This window comes from Chamaea fasciata, unplaced genomic scaffold, assembly GCF_029207755.1.
Source record: "Chamaea fasciata isolate MVZ Bird 193981 ecotype frontalis unplaced genomic scaffold, bChaFas1.0.hap1 SCAF_9, whole genome shotgun sequence".
NCBI classification, from domain to species: Eukaryota; Metazoa; Chordata; class Aves; order Passeriformes; family Sylviidae; genus Chamaea; species Chamaea fasciata.
The window spans coordinates 26,480,597-26,500,228 of NW_027094094.1; the positions used below are offsets into that span (position 1 = coordinate 26,480,597).

Below are 19,632 nucleotides of genomic sequence, written 5' to 3' on the forward strand. Positions count from 1 at the left end.
GATAGACAAAGAGAATGCACAAGTTCAATAAAATGCTGTACAGGCACTCTGGACAACTTTCAAGGTATTTCTATTCACCCTCTTTCTCCTTTTAGGGAAATTAGTTTGAAATAGTGTAAATGACCCGTACAGCTCCAGCTCCCAGGCAGTGACCCCTTACAAAATACAGAGATTTTCACACCCCAATTTAAAACTTGTTTAACCACATTGACCCATCTGGATTTGGACATATCTAAACTAGTTCTGGCCGAGATTATTATTTAAGAAAACATTTAAGCTCACTATTATGCAGTATCAAAAGCCAAAATACACAACAGACAAGACTGAAAGACTGGTATCAATGCAAGTTAAAGGCCTTGCATGATACAAGTTTAACTTTGACCCGATAAATGAAGGAAGGAAAAACAGTTTCTTATAACTGTAAGAAGCAAAAGCACAACACTTATAATACATATTACCCACAGTTACAGAACCTTATATATACACACATTAAAACTACGTATGTTCCTACACATGTAAAAATATTTGAAAATTAAAAATAGCTTCTCCATTTTTAATTTTGAATTCTTTATCATGGTTCCAGATAAGCTGTAGACACCCACTTTAACACTGATACAACAGCATGCACATAATTCTTAAATCAGTAAGGTGCTTAAATGTTAAGTGAATTTTCTGAAGATAAAAGTAAAGCAGCAAATTAAGGATGAAATAATAACAGCACTTAAGAGTTGAAGACAGGCCATAGGACTGCATTACTACCACTTCCACTATACAGCACTGTCAGTAAATAACACAGTTTTGGCTTTAAAAATAAGACATTTTAGAATGTTAATTTTGGTTCCAATAAAAATTTCAATAATATATTAAAATGTCAAACCTGGAATGGCCAAAAAAAAGCACAGGTACCCCTACTTCTCCTTTTCAATATCCTAACAGGTTTTCTCCCAGCAGGAGGGGAGAGGGACACAGGGAATGACAGGGCCTTTAGTGTCGTTTGAAACAAAGCATTTACTTCTTCAATTTTGCCGACTTTCCCTCAGACTTCAAAGGCTCTTGATGTCCTCTCATGCATGAGCCAGAACACGTACAGGAGTGATTTGGGCACACACAGAACATCTGTGCTTTGTAACACAGCACCACATATTTACTGAAGCATCACCTCGTGTTTAAAGAGATACAACCTTACTGAAATCCTGAAAGCAATTCAGGATTTGAATCTGTACTGTGACTCATGCAGTAGGCACATCTGTAACTACCTGCATTTTTAGAAGCAACTCTCATTTTTAGAAGAAATTCCCTACCACAAGGTTTCTCAAAAAGAAACCAGAAGATGGGACAAAGAAAAATCAAATATTAAAATACTTTCTGTCCTGCCAAAGACTTTTTATAAATTTCCTGCCTGGAACATTCAATAATAGCCATTTGAGATTTTCCTCTATTTCAGCTGTGCCAAGACTGGGTTAGAAATTTTGTTTCCCTTCACAAACTGAAATCTCCTCAGTAACACTCTCAAACACATCACCCCATCTCATTCAGAGGTCTGGCATATTTTTCCTAAGGGCATGAGGGCTTCACTGGATCCCTTCTGACCAGTCACAACACCCTGTACTACATTATCTGCAGAGTTTAAAGAAATGTGTACTGATGTGCTAGTAGTCACCCATGCTCCAAATTAATTAGATTTGATCAGTAAATGTCTCATCTGTTATCTAGTAGGTACTTTTCTTTAATTAAAGCTGACAAACTTCAGAGAGAAGACCCAATTTGTGTAAGCACCCCTCTGTTTAGTCTTAGGCATCCACTTCCTTTATACAATCAGAACTACTTCTTTCCCTACACCAGAAATAGAAAACAGAGCAGCAGAGGCAGTAGATATGCTCACAGTAAAATTAAGCAGAGTGTTTTATTTACTTCCTGCATTATGTTTTACGTCTGATCAAAAAAGCTTTCCTACACATCAAAGAAAAATTGATTCAGTGTCTTCATCAAGTAGAAAACCACATTTTAAACAAACCAGGTAGATTGAAGAGCAGAGAAAAATCAATCAGATGTGTTTTTTATTCAAGTAGAGAGAGGCAAAGAAATTGATCAGTGCCAATTCCTCAGACACAAGCCCTCCTAACAATGAGAACAACCTTTGCAAAAGCAGACCCTAGTGCACTACACTCTTCAAGCAGTAAACTGAAGTTTATAATAGAAGATATAATCACCACTGGATTTATATCCACAGGTAAAGAATTCTACGCTTTCCATGTTTTCTTCTGATAACTTCTAAGAGACTTCTTCAAGATACACATAAGGAATAAGCATCAGACATTAGATTCCAAATTTGGTATGAAATTTACCCTAAGTTCCTCTGTCCTGCTTTCTTTATTGCTTGGTTTCCCTATTGACTAGCCTTCAGATGTCCCCAGTTCAAACAAGTATGAACTGTAATGCTGTGAGAGTAATTTAGATTATCAGATTGTACTGATTAGTATTAATTTCTGGTGTGGTTCAAAACTAAAACATTTAGGGGGTTTATAGAGTGTTTATAACAATCATTCATCAGAAGATAAATTCACAGGAACCTCACCTGTGATCTCAGTGTAGAAATTCCATTGTCCTGAAATTTTAGCCTCCTTACAGATGCTCAAAAGCTCTATGTCATGATATCAGCAAGCAGAAAAGGTAGAAGCACCCCTGAAATGTGGCATCCCTGCCAATAGAGGGGAGTTGGAACTAGGTGATCTTTAAGGTCTCTTCCAACCCAAGCCCTTCTATGAATCTGTGCAATGTCTTATTAAATCACCTCAGTCCAGTGATACACAAATAAGCATTGCAAATAAGAAGGCACTCAGCTTACACACCAAGTTTATCGATGGTGGTAATGAGGTCAGATGGAATAAAGGAATCCAAATCTGCATCCAGAATTCCAAGGGGGTCCAGCTGAGCCACGTGATGGCCACGGATCTGAAAGAGGAGGAAAGTAACAGCAAAATGAAATCACACTGAAAGTCAGACAAAGGGAAAGAGTCAGTGGTCTCTCTCCGTAGTTTGTCTATCAGCCATTAAGCTGAACAAGCAAACACCACTAATGTGATGACAGGCTTACATATTCCCCAAGTTTTCCCCTAAGGAGAAAAAATAAGCATTCTAACACTGATTACATCTATACCTCTATCAAAAATTACACATTACAACATAATCTTCGTTATGTCTGACACTCAATTTAACTGGGATTACACTGGAGTTTTAGTGAAGAAGGCTACTAGAGAGCACACTCCTAAGTCTCTGGGTAAAATTAAGAAACTATGATGAGCCTATAGACCTTACCATTTGCCAGTTCAGTCATTTTTTATTTTTGCCTGAATCCTGCTTTCTGCACCTGCAGAAAATACAGAATTGCTGACTTAAAACAGATTGGTGCTGAAGTAGTTTATACTGGCAGTGAGGGGATCACTCTTCCTGAGCTCTGCTCCACATCAGATAGCATCTGACAGCATCTATTTTCATTCATGAAATTTCAGAAATTTGATCTGATAGAACTGATATTCAAGACACTGAAGAACACAAACTGAGTGAGGAATTTACCCAGCTTTCAACGATCAATGTGACTGGTGTTAATACATGCCACAAGTTGCTATAAACTAGTGAATTATCATATAACATTGCTACAGAAGAAATAACTAATTGATCCCAGAGAGTCACAAATATAAAACAATTTTTAATATACCTCTTATGTGTGACTCTCATATACAATATCAACTCATTAAAAGCTTTGTATAGAAGAATATATTAATAATTTCTCCTTACAATTTTTCTTTTTAACAACAAATTGCATCCCTCGAGTAGAATTTGATTCACATTGCTAGTATCCTAATTGTCCATGAAAAAAAATCAAAATTAGGAAGTGCAATATTAACAGTGAAGTGCATCACACAATAACAGAATTTGATTACAGTGTGGTTCATCAAGAAGGGACCTGTAAAAACACTGTTCAACTATTGTATATTTGCAGGAGAGTTTATAACAAAATGGTTTCCAGTCAAAAGAAATCTGAAATACAGCATCTTTTTTGGAACTACCAGCCCTGTAAACTCAGCCTGACTTCTGTGATTCTTTGTATCTCATGAATCACCAGTAATGAAACTCTGACAGGCCAAATGATGCCCACAGCAACATCTGTGCCATCTGACTGTTTACAGCAGCACTAAGTTTATCTGACTGGAACAAAGCAAACAATTCTGTCTCAGACATCATCAACAGGAAAGAATTCACCTCCCTAAGTTACATCTGCTCTTCAGTATTAATGGGAAGAGGAAAAAGATCAGCAGGAATGCCAAAACCCAGAAAGGCAGATCAGTAAACGCTGTGCTATATTATTATTCCAGGAGCAGTTTGGTCTTTTAGTTAAAGACAGTATTTTCCTCAATATTAAGGTATTTTTTAGTAAGTCCTACTACTTTCACTGAATACAGGAAATAGTAACACCTGCAAAAACCAGAGATCAACCTTGTGAAAATACATACATAGAAATTTTTCATGTATGTATTGACATGCCATATGAATAAATGCAAGTACAGACTATCAGAAACTAGACCTTGATTTCTCTAGCCTTGCATTTGTTAAGTACACACATCCCACTGAAAATCCTTCTTTCAGTGTGCCCAGTGCTCTCTGTAAGAACAAGCAGTAGATTAACTGCCTTCTCAAAGTCCAGCTCAACAGACCACAAAGCAGTTTACCACAAAAACCATAAAACACTGACAGGTTTGAGAAATGAAAATCCTGTATCCTTCTCCATTTCATTTCATTATCAGGCAAAGGAAGGTCACAAATTATCATACCCCTTCAACACTGAATTTAGAGGGTACTAAATACCTTTTAAAAAGCAGACAGTTGCCTTAGGCAATCCTCTGTGACTGTTTGTCGTAGACACATGGGTGCCTGCCATTTCTACAGACATTTCTGTTCCATCACTTGACAAATACAGAGAGCAAAATGGCAATCCCTGAACTATTTTCAAGTAAATTGTGTCAAAGCAGCCTAACATTCTCCAATTTTCTCTAATACTTCACCAAATTTTTACTGCAAAATTGGTTATCTTTTATATCTATTTCAAAGCAAAATTCACATATTCTTTATATTCACAAACATTTCTACTCTTTTACAACAACTCTCCAACTCAATGGTAACAAAGCAATGTGTACAAAAGAAGGTTTTTTAAGAAGTTCCTCTTCTATCCTTCTCATGACACCAAACAGGATTTAAAATACTTAGGGCAGGGAGGAACAGATTGCTCAAACCAAATTGTAGGAAACTTCTTGGGAAGTTACTAAGTCAAAAATACTTGTGGAATATTTTGTTAAAAACCGATCTAGTTTTATGGGTTGGTTATTTTGGGGGATTTTTTACATAATTTTTAAGCTTTTTATTGAAACTAAGATACTAAATACAAGTCTAGACAAAAATATTTAAACTTGTTTTTCATTTGGAAAACATCTAACAAAATTCACTGTCCTATTTTCAAAATCCTTCTTCTTTTAGAGGAAAAATAATGAAAATAGACTTAATTTCTTAATCTAATAAAAGGGTTAAAAATCAGAGTGTGAAACAAAATCAATTTTGATGAACAGCTTTCTAAAAGGATCCATCAAAGTTAACCTAAACTCAGTACTGCCAGCCTCCCAAAATTCAGTTTCTGGTTAATTCATCATTTCTTCTCTCTCTTTTTACCGATAATCCTGCTCGAATCAGGAATCTCAAAATTCACCTTAGATGTATGAGAAGGCAAGTACATTCCAACTTTTCCTAAAGAATGGCAGTAACATTTAGGACTGTAGTACAAACATTCCCAGAGGTGAAGGCAGACTTTCACAAACCACTATCTCCATAAAATCCTTCCAGGCTAAATCAGATGACCAACATCAGGGTCAGTGGGTAATCTGAATTATGATTTTGCTAAACCAGAGGATCACCCCAGTCCAAATCCAACACTTCCATGTTTAGACACGGTGCTGGAAAGAAGAGCTGTCTAGTTCAAGGCATTTTGGATCAGAAACAAGACTACAGTTAAGACCAGAATACAAATGAGAACATAAAAAAGAAGAAAGTTGTTTGCATAGAAGAGGCCTTCCCACACCTACCCCAAAATGCACTTACTTGGTATGCTCTTATCAAGGACTGCACAGCAAGGTGGTCTTCCACCACCTTTTCAGCCTTCCCGGGTGTGGGGGCCAGGCCGTGGCTCTGCAGGAATGACGCCTTTCCCTCCACCTGGGCTGGCAGCTGGGCTGCTGGGCCCGCGTTAGCGCTTCGGAAGAACACATCCCACGACTGGACAGTGCACAAAGGAGAGAAATAGTTATCACTTCAAACAATACTCTAACCCAAGCAGCTCTTTTAAGCTGCAAATGGAAGCTCACTGCATTACAGTGTTAAACACCACTACAGACAGCAAAAATACCACCCGGTATGTCCCAGTCTCAGTAGCAACTGTGTGCTTTACTTACACAGAACACTTCTCCTCTCGCTTCTTACACCTGTGTGCTTTATTTACATAGAACACTTTTCCTCTCATTTGTTACATGAGCTTGCTCAGCAGAAAACTCTCCAGCACACAGGACTGTAACGCACCTTCATTTATTATCCATTCACACAGCTCTCTTTAATTGTGCTATTTATTCAGGCAGCCAAGAACGGGTACAATATCATGCTGCTGGTAAAGAGCTATCAAGCCTATAGAACAAAGAATCTTAATAAACTGAATTAATTCATTCCTTAAATGATACTTACAGAATTTATGGTACCTCGAGACACTCACTGATAATGCCAAATCAAAATCAGTCCTTAAGAGCTTTTCTTGAAGAAACTTTAAAAGCAATTAAAGCTTTTTAGTGAGATTTTTGTTCTAAGATCCCTTCCTCACCAGCTTAGGTTACCTTACTATGAAAGAAATTATGAGCCTGGTTTCAGGTGCAAGTCATAATTTTAGAAAAATACTCATCTCAGAAACTGAATCACAACAAACAAAAGATCCTTTTACTTCCTTCTGTTCTTTTACACAAGCTACTTCACTCACATATGCCCAAATCTTGTTTTTCTGAACTATTTTCATTCTGATGAAAACAGGTGGTCACGTGTGCCGCTGTGCCAGGTTAGAATGGTATCGGACATATGAATGCTAAAGCAGAATGGGACAAAACATGTGAGACACTTATACCCAGCAAAGAAGGAAGTCTGTGTAAAACACTTCCCTCAGCTGGCTAACTTCAGAAAACAAAAAGGAAGCTATTTAAAAACTGACACATCTTTGTGACTGGAACAGAAGAACTGCAAGAGAGAAATTTCTGCAAGGATGCGAGCCTTGCAGATTTCCATTACATTTCAAAGAAACAAGTGCTGGAAAAAATAAAAAATAATCCAAAGCAATTCTTTTTAGAAGATTACTTAATATATGCATTACAGAACCCACAAAAGAATCAAAATCATGTAATACAAGCATGGCAGGACAGAAAAATATTTACAAAATCCTTTTTGTTTTCATTAACAAAGTCTTCACACTGAAATTTCTAAAAGCTCTAAGGTGTTCAGAAACACCATGAGAGGGGCAGCATAAAGGAACTAAATATCACCCAACCTTCCAAGTTCAAGTTGTGGAAATGGGGGGATTCATTGAACCTGTGGGTGGGAATCTCATCATTGGCATGAGGCCATTGCCCAAGAAACACTGTTTTAATGCACCCCTCTTACTTCTTTATTCATACAAAGCTGCACTGATAGAAATACAGTAAACTTAATTTATCACCCTGCTCCTGCACAGGCTTATCTAAACATAGCCTGACTTTTAGATGTCCTGACAAATTAAGGCAGACAGATCATGTGTGGTGGCCAGTTCCAGACACACTGATGAAGAATTCATTCCTCCTCCCTTCTCTTATTTATGCCTGTTTCCTATATTCCTCTTACCTTGACTTCTTGGCAGCCACACTGAGATTAGAAGTCTGAATTTACATGCTATAAGTGGTCTACAAGAGCCTATTAGTGTGACTGTATTTCAGCTGGAATTCTCTCTATACACCTTCTGGGTCTGTGTTAAGAAGAGTGCTGTTATTCCACACCTGCACAGCACCCAGTCTGAGAGTCTGGAGACCCCTGACAGTGAAAAACAGTCACAATCCCTTCTTAAATTACTGAAGTTACTTAGGCTGGAGAAATTATTTGGGCAATACACAATATAAATTTTCACTGAACATTAAATAAGAAAATTCCAAACACACATTTGGATCCATGACACCTCTCACATTCGAAGTTTTAATAAAGAATTTGCTTTGCTTATGTTCAGGTTTCTTCCTTACTTTTTCTAACTCCATGATACACATACAATGATGATAATAACATAACTATTTATTTGTTGAGTAAAACCTTTCATTTAAATGTAAAAGTTATCACAGCACAGTCCCACAAACAACTGAATGTGTTTTTAGACAAATGCTCTGCTGAGAGTGTTGTTAACAAACTCCAAATAGACTTGCCCAACAAGTGATCTGGTTAAGGAGAATCAGTACAGGGCTCTTTCTTCATGCAGAATCACAAATATGAGGAAAATGTTCCCATCTGAAGATGCAGCCAGCTGAGACAGAATGGACCCAGACTATTTTTTCCTATCACATTTTTGAACTTATTGATTTGTTGGACAGGCTTGACATTTAATCAGAGGGGAGGGAAGATACATCATTTGGCTACAGAAAATTAGTTTTCACTAGATACACATCCATCACAGCCTTTACAAATTTCTATAGTGTCTTTCAAGACTGATACCAGATCATAGTCTTCAAGTTCTGTGTATCAATGTCAGTCTTTGGAACAGCATTTACCATGTGACTGAACAGATAGAAGACCAGCTTACTCTCACAGCAAACCTGCAGTTTCTCAACTAAATTAGTATAAAGTTCTTCAAGAAAATGGTAGAGGAGATATATAATACAAAAATACATTCACCCAAAAAAAACCAAACTACTATAGTGATAGATGATACATTTTCTTTCCTTCTGCCAGCAAATCTATATTGTAGTTAACCATTATTTTCTCAAGTAATATAACACAATTCAAGTGATTCAGTGGCAACATGTTACTGTCATATGATAAACTGTATTGCAATTAGAATAACAAGTAACATATGCTTTATCTTGATGGTTTGGGGTATTTTTCACTCGGGCCATCACAATATTCATCAACCACAGCGAGGACAGTAAAGCCTTAAAAGACACACATTGAGCATCACTATCTCATTTAAAAAAGAAAATAAAATGAAGTCAAAGCAAAACAAACCCCCACATTTTTTCCTAGTCCATAAACCAAGGAGGTGATTACACACTTGCAGCAGAGAGGCTGCACACAGGATAACATGGCAGGCATTATGTACTCCATCGCCAACCATGTAGTTTTGTAATTAATCTTGTGATAGTAATAACTGAGCCTTGTCAAGCTTCTCTCTTATGATCTATGGCCCTGACACCAAGCTTCAAGGAGAAATAATGATGCCTTTTTCAGAGCCCACGTCATTTTATTCTGATTGTTGTTTTGGCCACTCTGATGATAGGAAATTCAAAAGGCAAGAAAAAGCAGGGGAAAAGCATCATCTGAAATGGGTTTGTACAAAGAATAAAAGCTCATATATATATATGCAAATTCCTTGATACACAGCCATGATATACATAGAAAGGAGAAATTCTTAGAAACATTGGAAATACTGCATGTGCTCATTGGAATGTGACAGCCATATTTCAAACAGCTGTAAATAAGCATACATGGGAAGACATGTCCAGTCAAATCTTCTGAGAGGGAAATCAGTTCAGGAGCCCTGGTTAATTGGAGTTTCTAAGTACAAGTGAATAGAGTGTGACTTTTAAAGCCCAGGAAAAATCAAGCTTTTCCATCTAATCAATGAGGGGGCATATCCCCTCTGAAAAAGGGTTGTCTAAGAGGAAAGATGAGAAGAAATAGGGTATAAAAAGGAAAATTAAGAAAGAGAAGGTAATGTCTACATGCACAAGCTGGTTCTCTAAACCATGCTGGACATACTGAATAAAACAATGAAAACGAGTGACCTGCAAAGAGCCAAATCATTAACAAAACCATAATCAACACCACATGGTGTCTTTCCAACACTTCCTCTCCTTTCCAAACCCGAATGATAAATGCACAACTTTACAGTCAAAATCACAGCATGATTTTTTTCTGTATTTTAAAGAAAACAGGGTGATTTCAACCCTTAACATTTTAAACTTGTTTTATGAAAACTCAAATTGAATAATTTCTGTCAACAAAAATCTTGGGAAGGTATTTGCAGCTTTCAGCCAATGAAATGAGATAGTTTTCAAAAAACCAAAAATTAATTTTGTTGATGAAACACAGTAGAATTAATTGGCATGCTTCTTCACCTCTCCTTTTTTCAGAGGCTGTGAAAAAACTAATAATTTAGGCAAGAATAGCCGTAATCCATTATTTCCATCCATCATATTTTTTTCAAGCTACATAAATCAGGGACACAGTGAGTTTACTTCAGTTTGTCACTGTCGCAAGTTTATTAAACACAGTTAACCTAGAAAAGAATTCACACAGTTTTATAATCCTGCTGGTTTGGGCTGGGGCAGTTCATTGCAGAGTAACTGGTTTGGATTTCAAAAGGGCGTAGGCAATACAGAGATGGTTTTGTTGTTGCTGAGCAGAGCTTACACAGTGTTAAGGCTTTTCTGCTCCTCACCCCACCAGTGAGGAGGCTGAGGGTGCACAAGGACAGAGCCAGGACAGCTGACCCCAACTGACCAAATATTCCAAACCACATCATGCTCAGAATGGGGAAAGCAGAAGGAAGAGGGGACATTCAGAGTGATGGTGTTTGTCTTCCCAAGTCACCATTACATGTGTTGGAGTCCTGCTGTCCTGCGGATGGCTGAACACTTGCCTGCCCATGGGAATTGGTGAATGAACTCCTTGTTTTGTTTTGCTTTGCTTGTGCATGCAGCTTTTGCTTTCCCTATTAAACTGTGGTTGTCTTCATCCACAAGTTTTCTCACTTCAACCCTGCTGATTCTTTCCCTCATTCATGTATATGTGAGAGAGAAAGCACAAGTGGCTGCGTGGTTGCCAGATGGGGTTAAACCATGACAAAAATGCATCTTGAATCACCTGGGATCCACTCCCTAGGCCACACCCTACATTCTTCTGTCAACTCACTTGTGCTGATCTATTGCTTGCTGTTCAACCCACAACCTGCACCACTTCAACAGGATCCACGATCAGACTGCGCTTGAACTGCCAGATGAGTTGGATGGCCTTTCGGCAGGATTTTCAGCATTTCTGCCCACCCCGAGCAGCAGTCCGTAACTTGCAGCGCGCATCTCCCGGCCGCCTTGGTTCAGCACCCTGGCCAGCTCCGGGCGGCGACGGCCCCGCGCTCCGGCGCTGCCGCTCCCGGCTGCGGGCTCTGCGCGGCCCTGCCCGCCCCAGGGGAACCTCCCACCCACAGACACCCCTGCAGGCCTTCCCAGCAGCGAAATGCACCCCACTGCAAAGGGGCTGAACCGGGAACTTCATTCCGCTAAAAGGAAAGAAGTTAGCCAGAAGCCAATATAACGAAAATACAATAAAAAACAAGATGTCACCTTGATGTCACCACACGCTCCTTACGCATGAGCTCATCCCTTCAGCATCCCCAGTATAAAAGGGTTGATATCGATCTACAGCCTTGACACATCATGAGGGCTTTGCAGAAATTCAGTGCACCCACACAATGTGCTACCCCACCCCACAGCAGTGGAGCTCAGCTGGCAGCTACCGGACAAGGGCTCCAAGTCAGATGAGAAAGAGCCACTCATGGAGAAGGTTTCCGTGCCAAGTTCAGGTGTAACATAAAAGACCTAGGATCTATCTGCTATGTGAATAACAGTCAGTCTTCAGAGCAGGCACTGCATATGTCACCTTTTAACAAGACTAAGTTCATTCACAACATCCAAAGAAAAAAACCAGCTACAAACCCACCCTTTTTGGTTTCCTTTTTTGTTTCTGCCCTCAGCATGCGTCACTTCCTCACACACTAGACAGATTATCAAACTCAGAACAACAACTTCTAAGTGACATTTTGATATACGTGCCTCGAGAACAAGGGAACAGGACCAATTTGGTAAACATTTTGGGCACAATTCACATTACTTCCTGGAAAATGACTTGTCTGACTTATAATTGATCAGACTTCTCATCGGCTTCTTAAGTTACTGTACATGTATCACCATAACAGAGCTCTCTTTGTCAGCAGAAAGCTTGTTAAAAAATAAGCCTATGTATTTTGCCCATGAGAAAGGATTTGGGTAATAGAGTTTTTCTAAAAGAAAAGCAAAGAAATGTCTTTTGCCTGGAGAGAGAAGGAGAGACACAAACCAAAACATTTTTCAAGACACTTCAGAAGAATATCCTGACAATATCTGATTCAGTTTTAAGGTTACAACTTCCACAGTTTAATCCAAAGGCAACTGAACATTTATCTTCTTAAGACAGTTTAGAAGCACCAACATCAACACATATTATTTAAATATAACATATCCTCTGATAGCCTTACTATAAACCAAAAAATCATAGTTTATTCTTGGGTCTTCCTCTGAATGTAACAAATTACTGAACTGACTGCTTGACCAGCATTTCCATGGAGGAATAAAGTTTCAGAGCAGCTTTCTATTTCTGGTCTGGACTTCTCATTCTTTCCACTCTGCTCACCATGCCTGTGTCTCCTCTGAACTTTTATAGTTGCAATATCACATCTTACACCAATCAATAGGTGGGAAATTAATTTCACGTTTTTCATTTCACACAAGACCTTTTCCTGAACTTTTTATTAAAAAAGCAAGTGAAAAAGTAAAGGAAACCTATCCCAATCCTAACCCAGCATTACAGTCAAGTTTTAGACTTACCTTATGTACGCTTTTCGGGTTTTCAAGCCACGCATAGTACATTTCCTCCACGTAATTGGAATTACTCCCACTAGGGAATGGCTCTGAGGTTCCTGATGAAACATACCGTTGGCCATGTAAAAATGTCCTTCTGGCTAGATCCTGTTTTTCCAGAAGTTTAAAGCCGTGCGTCTTCAGCATAGCTGCAAACAACTTCCGATGACTCATGTTTGTTTATTAGCCAGACAATCCAAGTCTATTAATAAAAGAAAACCAAACTTAATCAGAAAAAGTGCCAATGAATTGCAGACACATTTCAGCCTCACAGCGAGAACTGAGGTTTCTGGCTACAGTGCTCTAGTACAAAGCTCAGGCCTAGGCAAGGAGCTCCCTTCAGTTACAGCCAGAGCAGTGGCGTGGCTGCTGCTGGCCATCCCCACATCAGCCAGCTCCTGTACCTGGTAACCATTCTGCTCCCTGAAGTAATCACCATTTGTGCCCCCGGGCCGGGAACAAATGGGACTGCTAATCACCGACCTCTCTGGAGCTCCTGGCAACCCCAACTGTTCTCTCTGTGTTTGGAGAGCTCTGCCCTTTTACCCAGTCACACTGGGCTGGGGTCAGCAAACAGGGTCAGCCACAGGTGCTGTGGAAAACAAAAAGCTGCTGCCTCAAATTTCTGCCACTAATGGAGCTGACTAAATAACTGGAAGTGTTAGATAAGTGTTCATATTGACATTAGCCTTCAACCAGACAGTGAAACACTGAGAAAAGGCTCACTTTAATTTGTTTTCCTAACTGGCAACGTTTATCTTGTGCTTCCAATGATCTCTTATAAGCTTTGTAACAAGGACAGCAAATTCCATGCAATTTAGAATTGAGAAATTCGATTTTCCAAATCAATTTCCCACAATAAGGGTTGAATCTTCTGAATGCTGAACACCATCAGCTCCAGTGCTAGCAAAGGGAATCAGAGCTCACCTTCAAAATAAAAAAGAACAAGTGCACCTGAAAATTAGTCCCAAAATAATATAATCTTAATGCTGAATTTGCTGAAACTGCAAAAAAGGAGCAAAAATGTGAAAAGAAATTATTCATTTTGTTTTCATTTAAAAAGTATTCAGAAAACTACCATTACATGAAGGATAAAGTATTAATTTAGAAGAAGTAAAATTCAGATTTAACTCCAAAGTGCCTCGCATTTCTTTAGCTGTCCATCTGGAGAAATAATTTATTTGGCCCAAGGTAAAATCCAAAGTCTTTTGTTGCTTGGTGCGGCTGAACAATTGCTAAAAACAGAAGTACTGAGCTACCAAATGAATTTTAAAGTTTTTTCAAAAACAACACTGTTATTATGAGTCATAGAAAAAAAATTAATGTTACCTATTACACCTTAAGATTTCTTTATCTCTAATTCAAAAATAGATACCATAAAAAAATTCATAAACACTTTCTCTATATAAATCCCATTAAATTATTTTCTCACCATTTCTCCTCTTACAGAATCCTTTCAAAAACAAAACACATTGTTATAAAATGCCTAACTTTCTAAGGGGTAGGAATAGTTATATTTTTCATCATTCAATTTAAAAGTTAATACTGATCCTTAAAAAAAAAAAAAAAAAGAACAGTATTACTGCTCGTTCTTCTCTGGCATCACATTTTCAGCTCAACATCTATTTTAAAAGCTGATGACTAGATCCTTTTCTTAGTCACTGCCTTTAACTGTATCATCCCAGCAGTGAACTGTTGATCATCCCACATTCCCTTGTCTACTCTTTCAAGACTTCTGCAGCCTTTGCTCTCTCATCCTTAGAGCAGCAGCCATCACCCACTTACTGGATGCTCTAAACAGCACCTGTCCACTTTCTCCAAGTGCCCAGACACGTGGAAAGTGCTCTTCCAAGGCAGCAGCACTGAAACTTGCACCCAGTCCTCATTTAAACCTATGAGCTCCTCAAAACCACACACTCTTCTCTCTCCACCTGGCATTTGCAGCAAACGGGCAACAGTTGGGCTACTGGTATGAAGACTCCCTACTCACGTGTGTATTTCCTCCCTGCATGTATTCCCTTGGCATTTCCCACTTCACAGATTCAAAGTTTATTACAACACCTGTGTCAACAGCCATCTCTTACCAGGGCTCCCAGGCAACTGGAGGAACACAACACCATCAGCACCATTTTGGAGGCAGATTAAGTCCTGCAAGAGCACTGTCAGAGCTCTTGTATACTGTCTGCATACATAATTCTCTGTAAGACTTAACAGCAAGTATGCATGATGTCATTTTGCAAAACTGGGTGAGACTTCAGCATGTTGTAACGGTAGGAACAGAGAGGTCACCACGGCACTTACAGCTTTGTATCTGTGCCCATTATCATAGAAATTATTATTGCACCTACCTTACTGCATGCAAATCTCACCCTCTGCCACAAAACCTTTGCACACATACACTCATTCCTAACAGATTACCTACTCTCACTTAAAGTGCTTTGTAAAGGCTTGAGAGAGAAGGGAAAGAGAGGAACATTTTTCTCAGTTTATCATACTGCAGCAGCAAGCTTCTTAAGCACAGGTCATTTTACATTTTTTCTTCATAATATGTCTGCCTGAAGAATGTGTAGCTCTTTCTTCTAGAAGTTAGTAAAGAACACGTAACAGAATAAGAAAAATTTGCCAGGGAGACTGGAAAATGGGTGCAAATGACATAATATATAACAGAAACAAAGAGCTTGTAAGTGGTACCAATCACTTCCCTCCAGTTCTATTTAAATTTCAAACTGGGGTCAGAGCCATACTTCAAGCAGTAACTACTGAATATGCAATCTATCAAAGTATATAGGAGCTATGTCATTCCGGCCAGATTCCAGTTACAGATTAATAAGACTCAAAACCCCTGACTTCTTCCTAGTTTTTCCTTCTGCACACATTGCTCTTCAGCACAGATGTCAGCTGTCAGCAGCTAAACAAACCAGAGACCACCAGCGTGATCATAGACCATCCCAGCCCACTCAGCCTTGAGACTGTCAGTCAGAAATCGGCACCCAGGACAGCACACAGGAGTCAGGAAGAGCTAGAACTGTTCCACTTCACTGTGTTTCCCAAACCAACCCTGAAATGAAAACAGTGATTGGAAAGGGATCAAGCTGAGCTAAGAGCAACCTAAGGAATGGTATTAATTAAATCTCTACCGGAGGTCAAAAATAAGAAAGAAGCAGTGAACCACAAGAAAAACCTGATATTTAATGCACCACAGCACCCTCAAAATGGTGGAAGTAAATGAAAGCCCTAAGCAGCTGAAAATTCCTACAGCTGTTCTGTCTCAAACAACAACCTAGCTTTCACCTTGCCACTTCCACCTCTAGAAGTGCCCTAATGTCACAGACAGTCTTGGGAATTATTCTAACCAAGTTTCTAGAGGGTCATAGAAGCATGTGGAAAACAGACAGCAGACACTTCTGATAACAAAGCCTTTATGCAGCTCTTTCCAAGATGACTTTCAGTATAAATACACTGCACACATGAATCAATATCCTCCTGGTATTGCCAGTGACCTTACTGAGGTTCTTAACACACGTGAAGCCCTGCTGCCAATGTTAACAAATGTTCTTTATGCTCTGCAGAAGCGGTGGTTAAAGTCTGGTCCATATTTCATAAAAATAGTTCTTCATCCACTATCATGGTAATTTCCCCCAATATTCCCCACACAGCTTACTCTTAAAGTTCTTTTTATGACTGAGTAATTCAAATAACACAAGGCTGACAGTGAAAAAAACGGATAAAATTTCTCCAAAAGATTATCATAGATAATTTAAATCAGAGATCCAGGGAATCTCCTTATTAAATAAGGGTACTTCAGGGGTACCTCCATGCCCTTACTGTTTCTTTTCCCCCAGCACAGAGATGCCATGCTGTACGGAGAATGCTAATTCTCCACACAGAAAGTTGACCTGCAGGACGTTTTCCAGCGGCGCATTCGCCTCAAGGCGCACGGCGCGAGTGCTGGGCAATAAAAACGTCTCGGTGCTATAAAACTTAACGGATTTATTACCCTACCCTGAAAAAACGCCTTCAGCGGGTACCAGAGGGGTCACATCACCACAGTACCAAAGGGACGACACCACCACTGACTCCAGGCTACCAAGAGAGCCGAGGGGAGGATCTGAGAGGGCCGGGTTTGTTGGCCGGCCCCTCCCCGTAACGCCAGGACGCGGCGTCCCGGTCACCCCGGCCACCGGGAGCCGGAGCCCGCCGGGCCGTCCAGGCGCTCCCGGCTGCCACAGGGCTGAGGCACCACCGGAGCCCGGGCCAGGACGGGCGGCCCCGCTCACCCCGCGCCGCGGGGCCCGGCCCGGCCTGCGGCGCGACCCCCTCGGCCGCACGGCGAGAGGCCCGGCCGCGCCGGGGGCCTGCGCGGGGGACGGGCCCTGCACCGCGGCCGGGCCCGGCCTGGCCCCGCCGCCCCCCGCCCCTCACCGGCGCGGACAGACCTGCGGGGGCGCGGAGGCTCCAGCGCATCCGCGGAGCGCGGCAGGGAGGGCGCGGAGGGAAGGGAGGGAAGGGAGGGAGCGCCGGGCGGGGGCCGCACCTGCATCACGTGAGGCGAGCGCGCTGAGGTCACGGCGGGGCGGGGCCGCGGGCGCTGCACCGGCATCACCGCCCCGGGACACACCCCGGGACACGGGACACGCCCCGGGACACGGGACACATCCCGGCATCACCGCCCCGGGACACACCCCGGGACACGGGACACGCCCCGGGACACGGGACACATCCCGGCATCACCGCCCCGGGACACACCCCGGGACACGGGACACGCCCCGGGACACGGGACACATCCCGGCATCACCGCCCCGGGACACACCCCGGGACACGGGACACGCCCCGGGACACGGGACACATCCCGGCATCACCGCCCCGGGACACACCCCGGGACACGGGACACGCCCCGGGACACGGGACACATCCCGGGACACGGGACACATCCCGGCATCACCGCCCCGGGACACACCCCGGGACACGGGACACGCCCCGGGACACGGGACACACCCCGGCATCACCGCCCCGGGACACACCCCGGGACACGGGACACGCCCCGGGACACGGGACACACCCCGGGACACGGGACACTCTCCGGGACACGGGACACACCCCGGCATCACCGCCCCGGGACACGGGACACACCCCGGGACACGTCCCCGCCCCTCGGGACGCGGCCCGGGACATCCCCCCGGCCCCGGCGGCGGTCGGGGTCGGAGAGCGCAGAGCGCGCTTTGCTGCTCCCGCGCCTCAGCTGTCACCACACGTGTAAGCACAGGCGAGAGCACGGCGCCGGTGAGCGCCGGTGACACGGAACGCCTCCGGAAACCCGTCCGATGGACAAGTTGCTCGCACGGCTCCTGTGCAGGAGAAGTTTGACGGAAAGAAGACGGGAATACAAAGTGTCCCACGAACGTTTGCTCTCCAAAATCTTTACACAGACTGAACGTAGTAGGTCTTGACAAAAAGGTAGTATCTGACGTATGTGACCAAATATAAAATGCAAGACAATACAATGTCAAGTGTTCCTTTGCTGGTAGAATTTTTATTTACATCTTTCATGTTCTCTTTTCTCCTGGTTGCCTTCAAATTACATGTCTGTCCATTTTCTCTCATAAATCAGAAATTTATATATACATATATATATATGGTAAAATTGGTATTTCAGGTAACTATTGACACCATCACATACATTCCAATGTTTGGTAACTTTCTGGGTAAGTAATAAGATTGATGGGGAAACTGGACACAGCTTAAAAGGAAAGAAGAGAGAAAGAGCTAAATTTTGCTTTGTGCTAAGGATACAGTGCAAAAATGAGTTTATCAAAGTCAAGTGGGCGGAAATGGAAAAACCTTAGGAAGGAACACAACAGGCTTCATCTGGAGTTTTGTCACCTAACGGTCACTCAGATTTTCTTGAGGCTTACTGGTTGATACAGTTGTTGATTAGAGCAAAATTAATTTCTTCAAGATGAAAAGACCCCTTAATCCTCACATAAATACATCAACAACCTTATTATCATCTCAGCAGTTTTCCTAGCAGCTGCGCACCTTCAGGGGCCTGCAGAGGGGGGTGTGAATGAAGTGTTGATGTTTTTGTGCCACAGTGTTTAGTGCAGGGAACAGACGGAGCAGGGATGGGGCACAGAGAGCCCCAGGACGGCCCATCCCTCACTCAGCGCTCCCGGGGAGGGCGGCCCAGCAGCCCTGCTAAGGGAAATGGGTGCTGAACTGGGACCTGCAGCTGGCCAGATGCTGCGAGAGCCTTCTGGCAAGTGGTGAAACATTGTTAGATGCTGCAACTACTAATTGAGTCTTAACCTCATTATGGGCAGACAGAAGCCATCTTTAGTGCAATCATGTTATGCTGATTGAACATAAATTCAATTAAAAATTATAGTGAGGACAAGCAGACCTCCCTTCCACTTTAGAGGGAAACCCACATGCCAAATCTGACTGTGAATACCATTGCAGTCAACAGGATAAATCAAATCTGCTTGGATAGACACTAAGATATTACAGTATGTTTCAAGTACTTATGTTGTTCCCAAAAGCCTTTGCCCAGTTTCACATTTATGTTAGGGGGTTTTGTTTGTTTGTTTGTTTGTTTGTTTTTAATGCTTCACACAATGGGAATTTTTGTGCTTGAAACAGCAAGATTCTGGTT

General features: G+C 41.7%; 1 protein-coding gene across 3 annotated transcripts in view; it reads right to left on the reverse strand.

The window, feature by feature from the left end:
* The window catches only part of OGDHL (oxoglutarate dehydrogenase L), a 51,216-nt gene extending 33,687 nt beyond the window's left edge, over window positions 1–17,529 (reverse strand). Inside the window, exons 1-4 of one of the 3 annotated variants that reach the window (XM_066191567.1) lie at window positions 17,515–17,529; window positions 12,948–13,182; window positions 6,145–6,318; window positions 2,850–2,952 (exon numbers count right to left, since the gene is read on the reverse strand). In XM_066191567.1, coding sequence (XP_066047664.1) covers window positions 2,850–2,952; window positions 6,145–6,318; window positions 12,948–13,154 — 484 coding nt within the window. In that variant the 5' untranslated portion in view covers window positions 13,155–13,182; window positions 17,515–17,529. Of the gene's footprint in view, window positions 1–2,849; window positions 2,953–6,144; window positions 6,319–12,947; window positions 13,183–16,982; window positions 16,998–17,416; window positions 17,494–17,514 lie in introns of those variants that run through there. The other 2 variants (XM_066191565.1, XM_066191566.1) reach the window with 2 other exon arrangements.
* Between the last annotated feature and the right edge of the window lie 2,103 nt (window positions 17,530–19,632).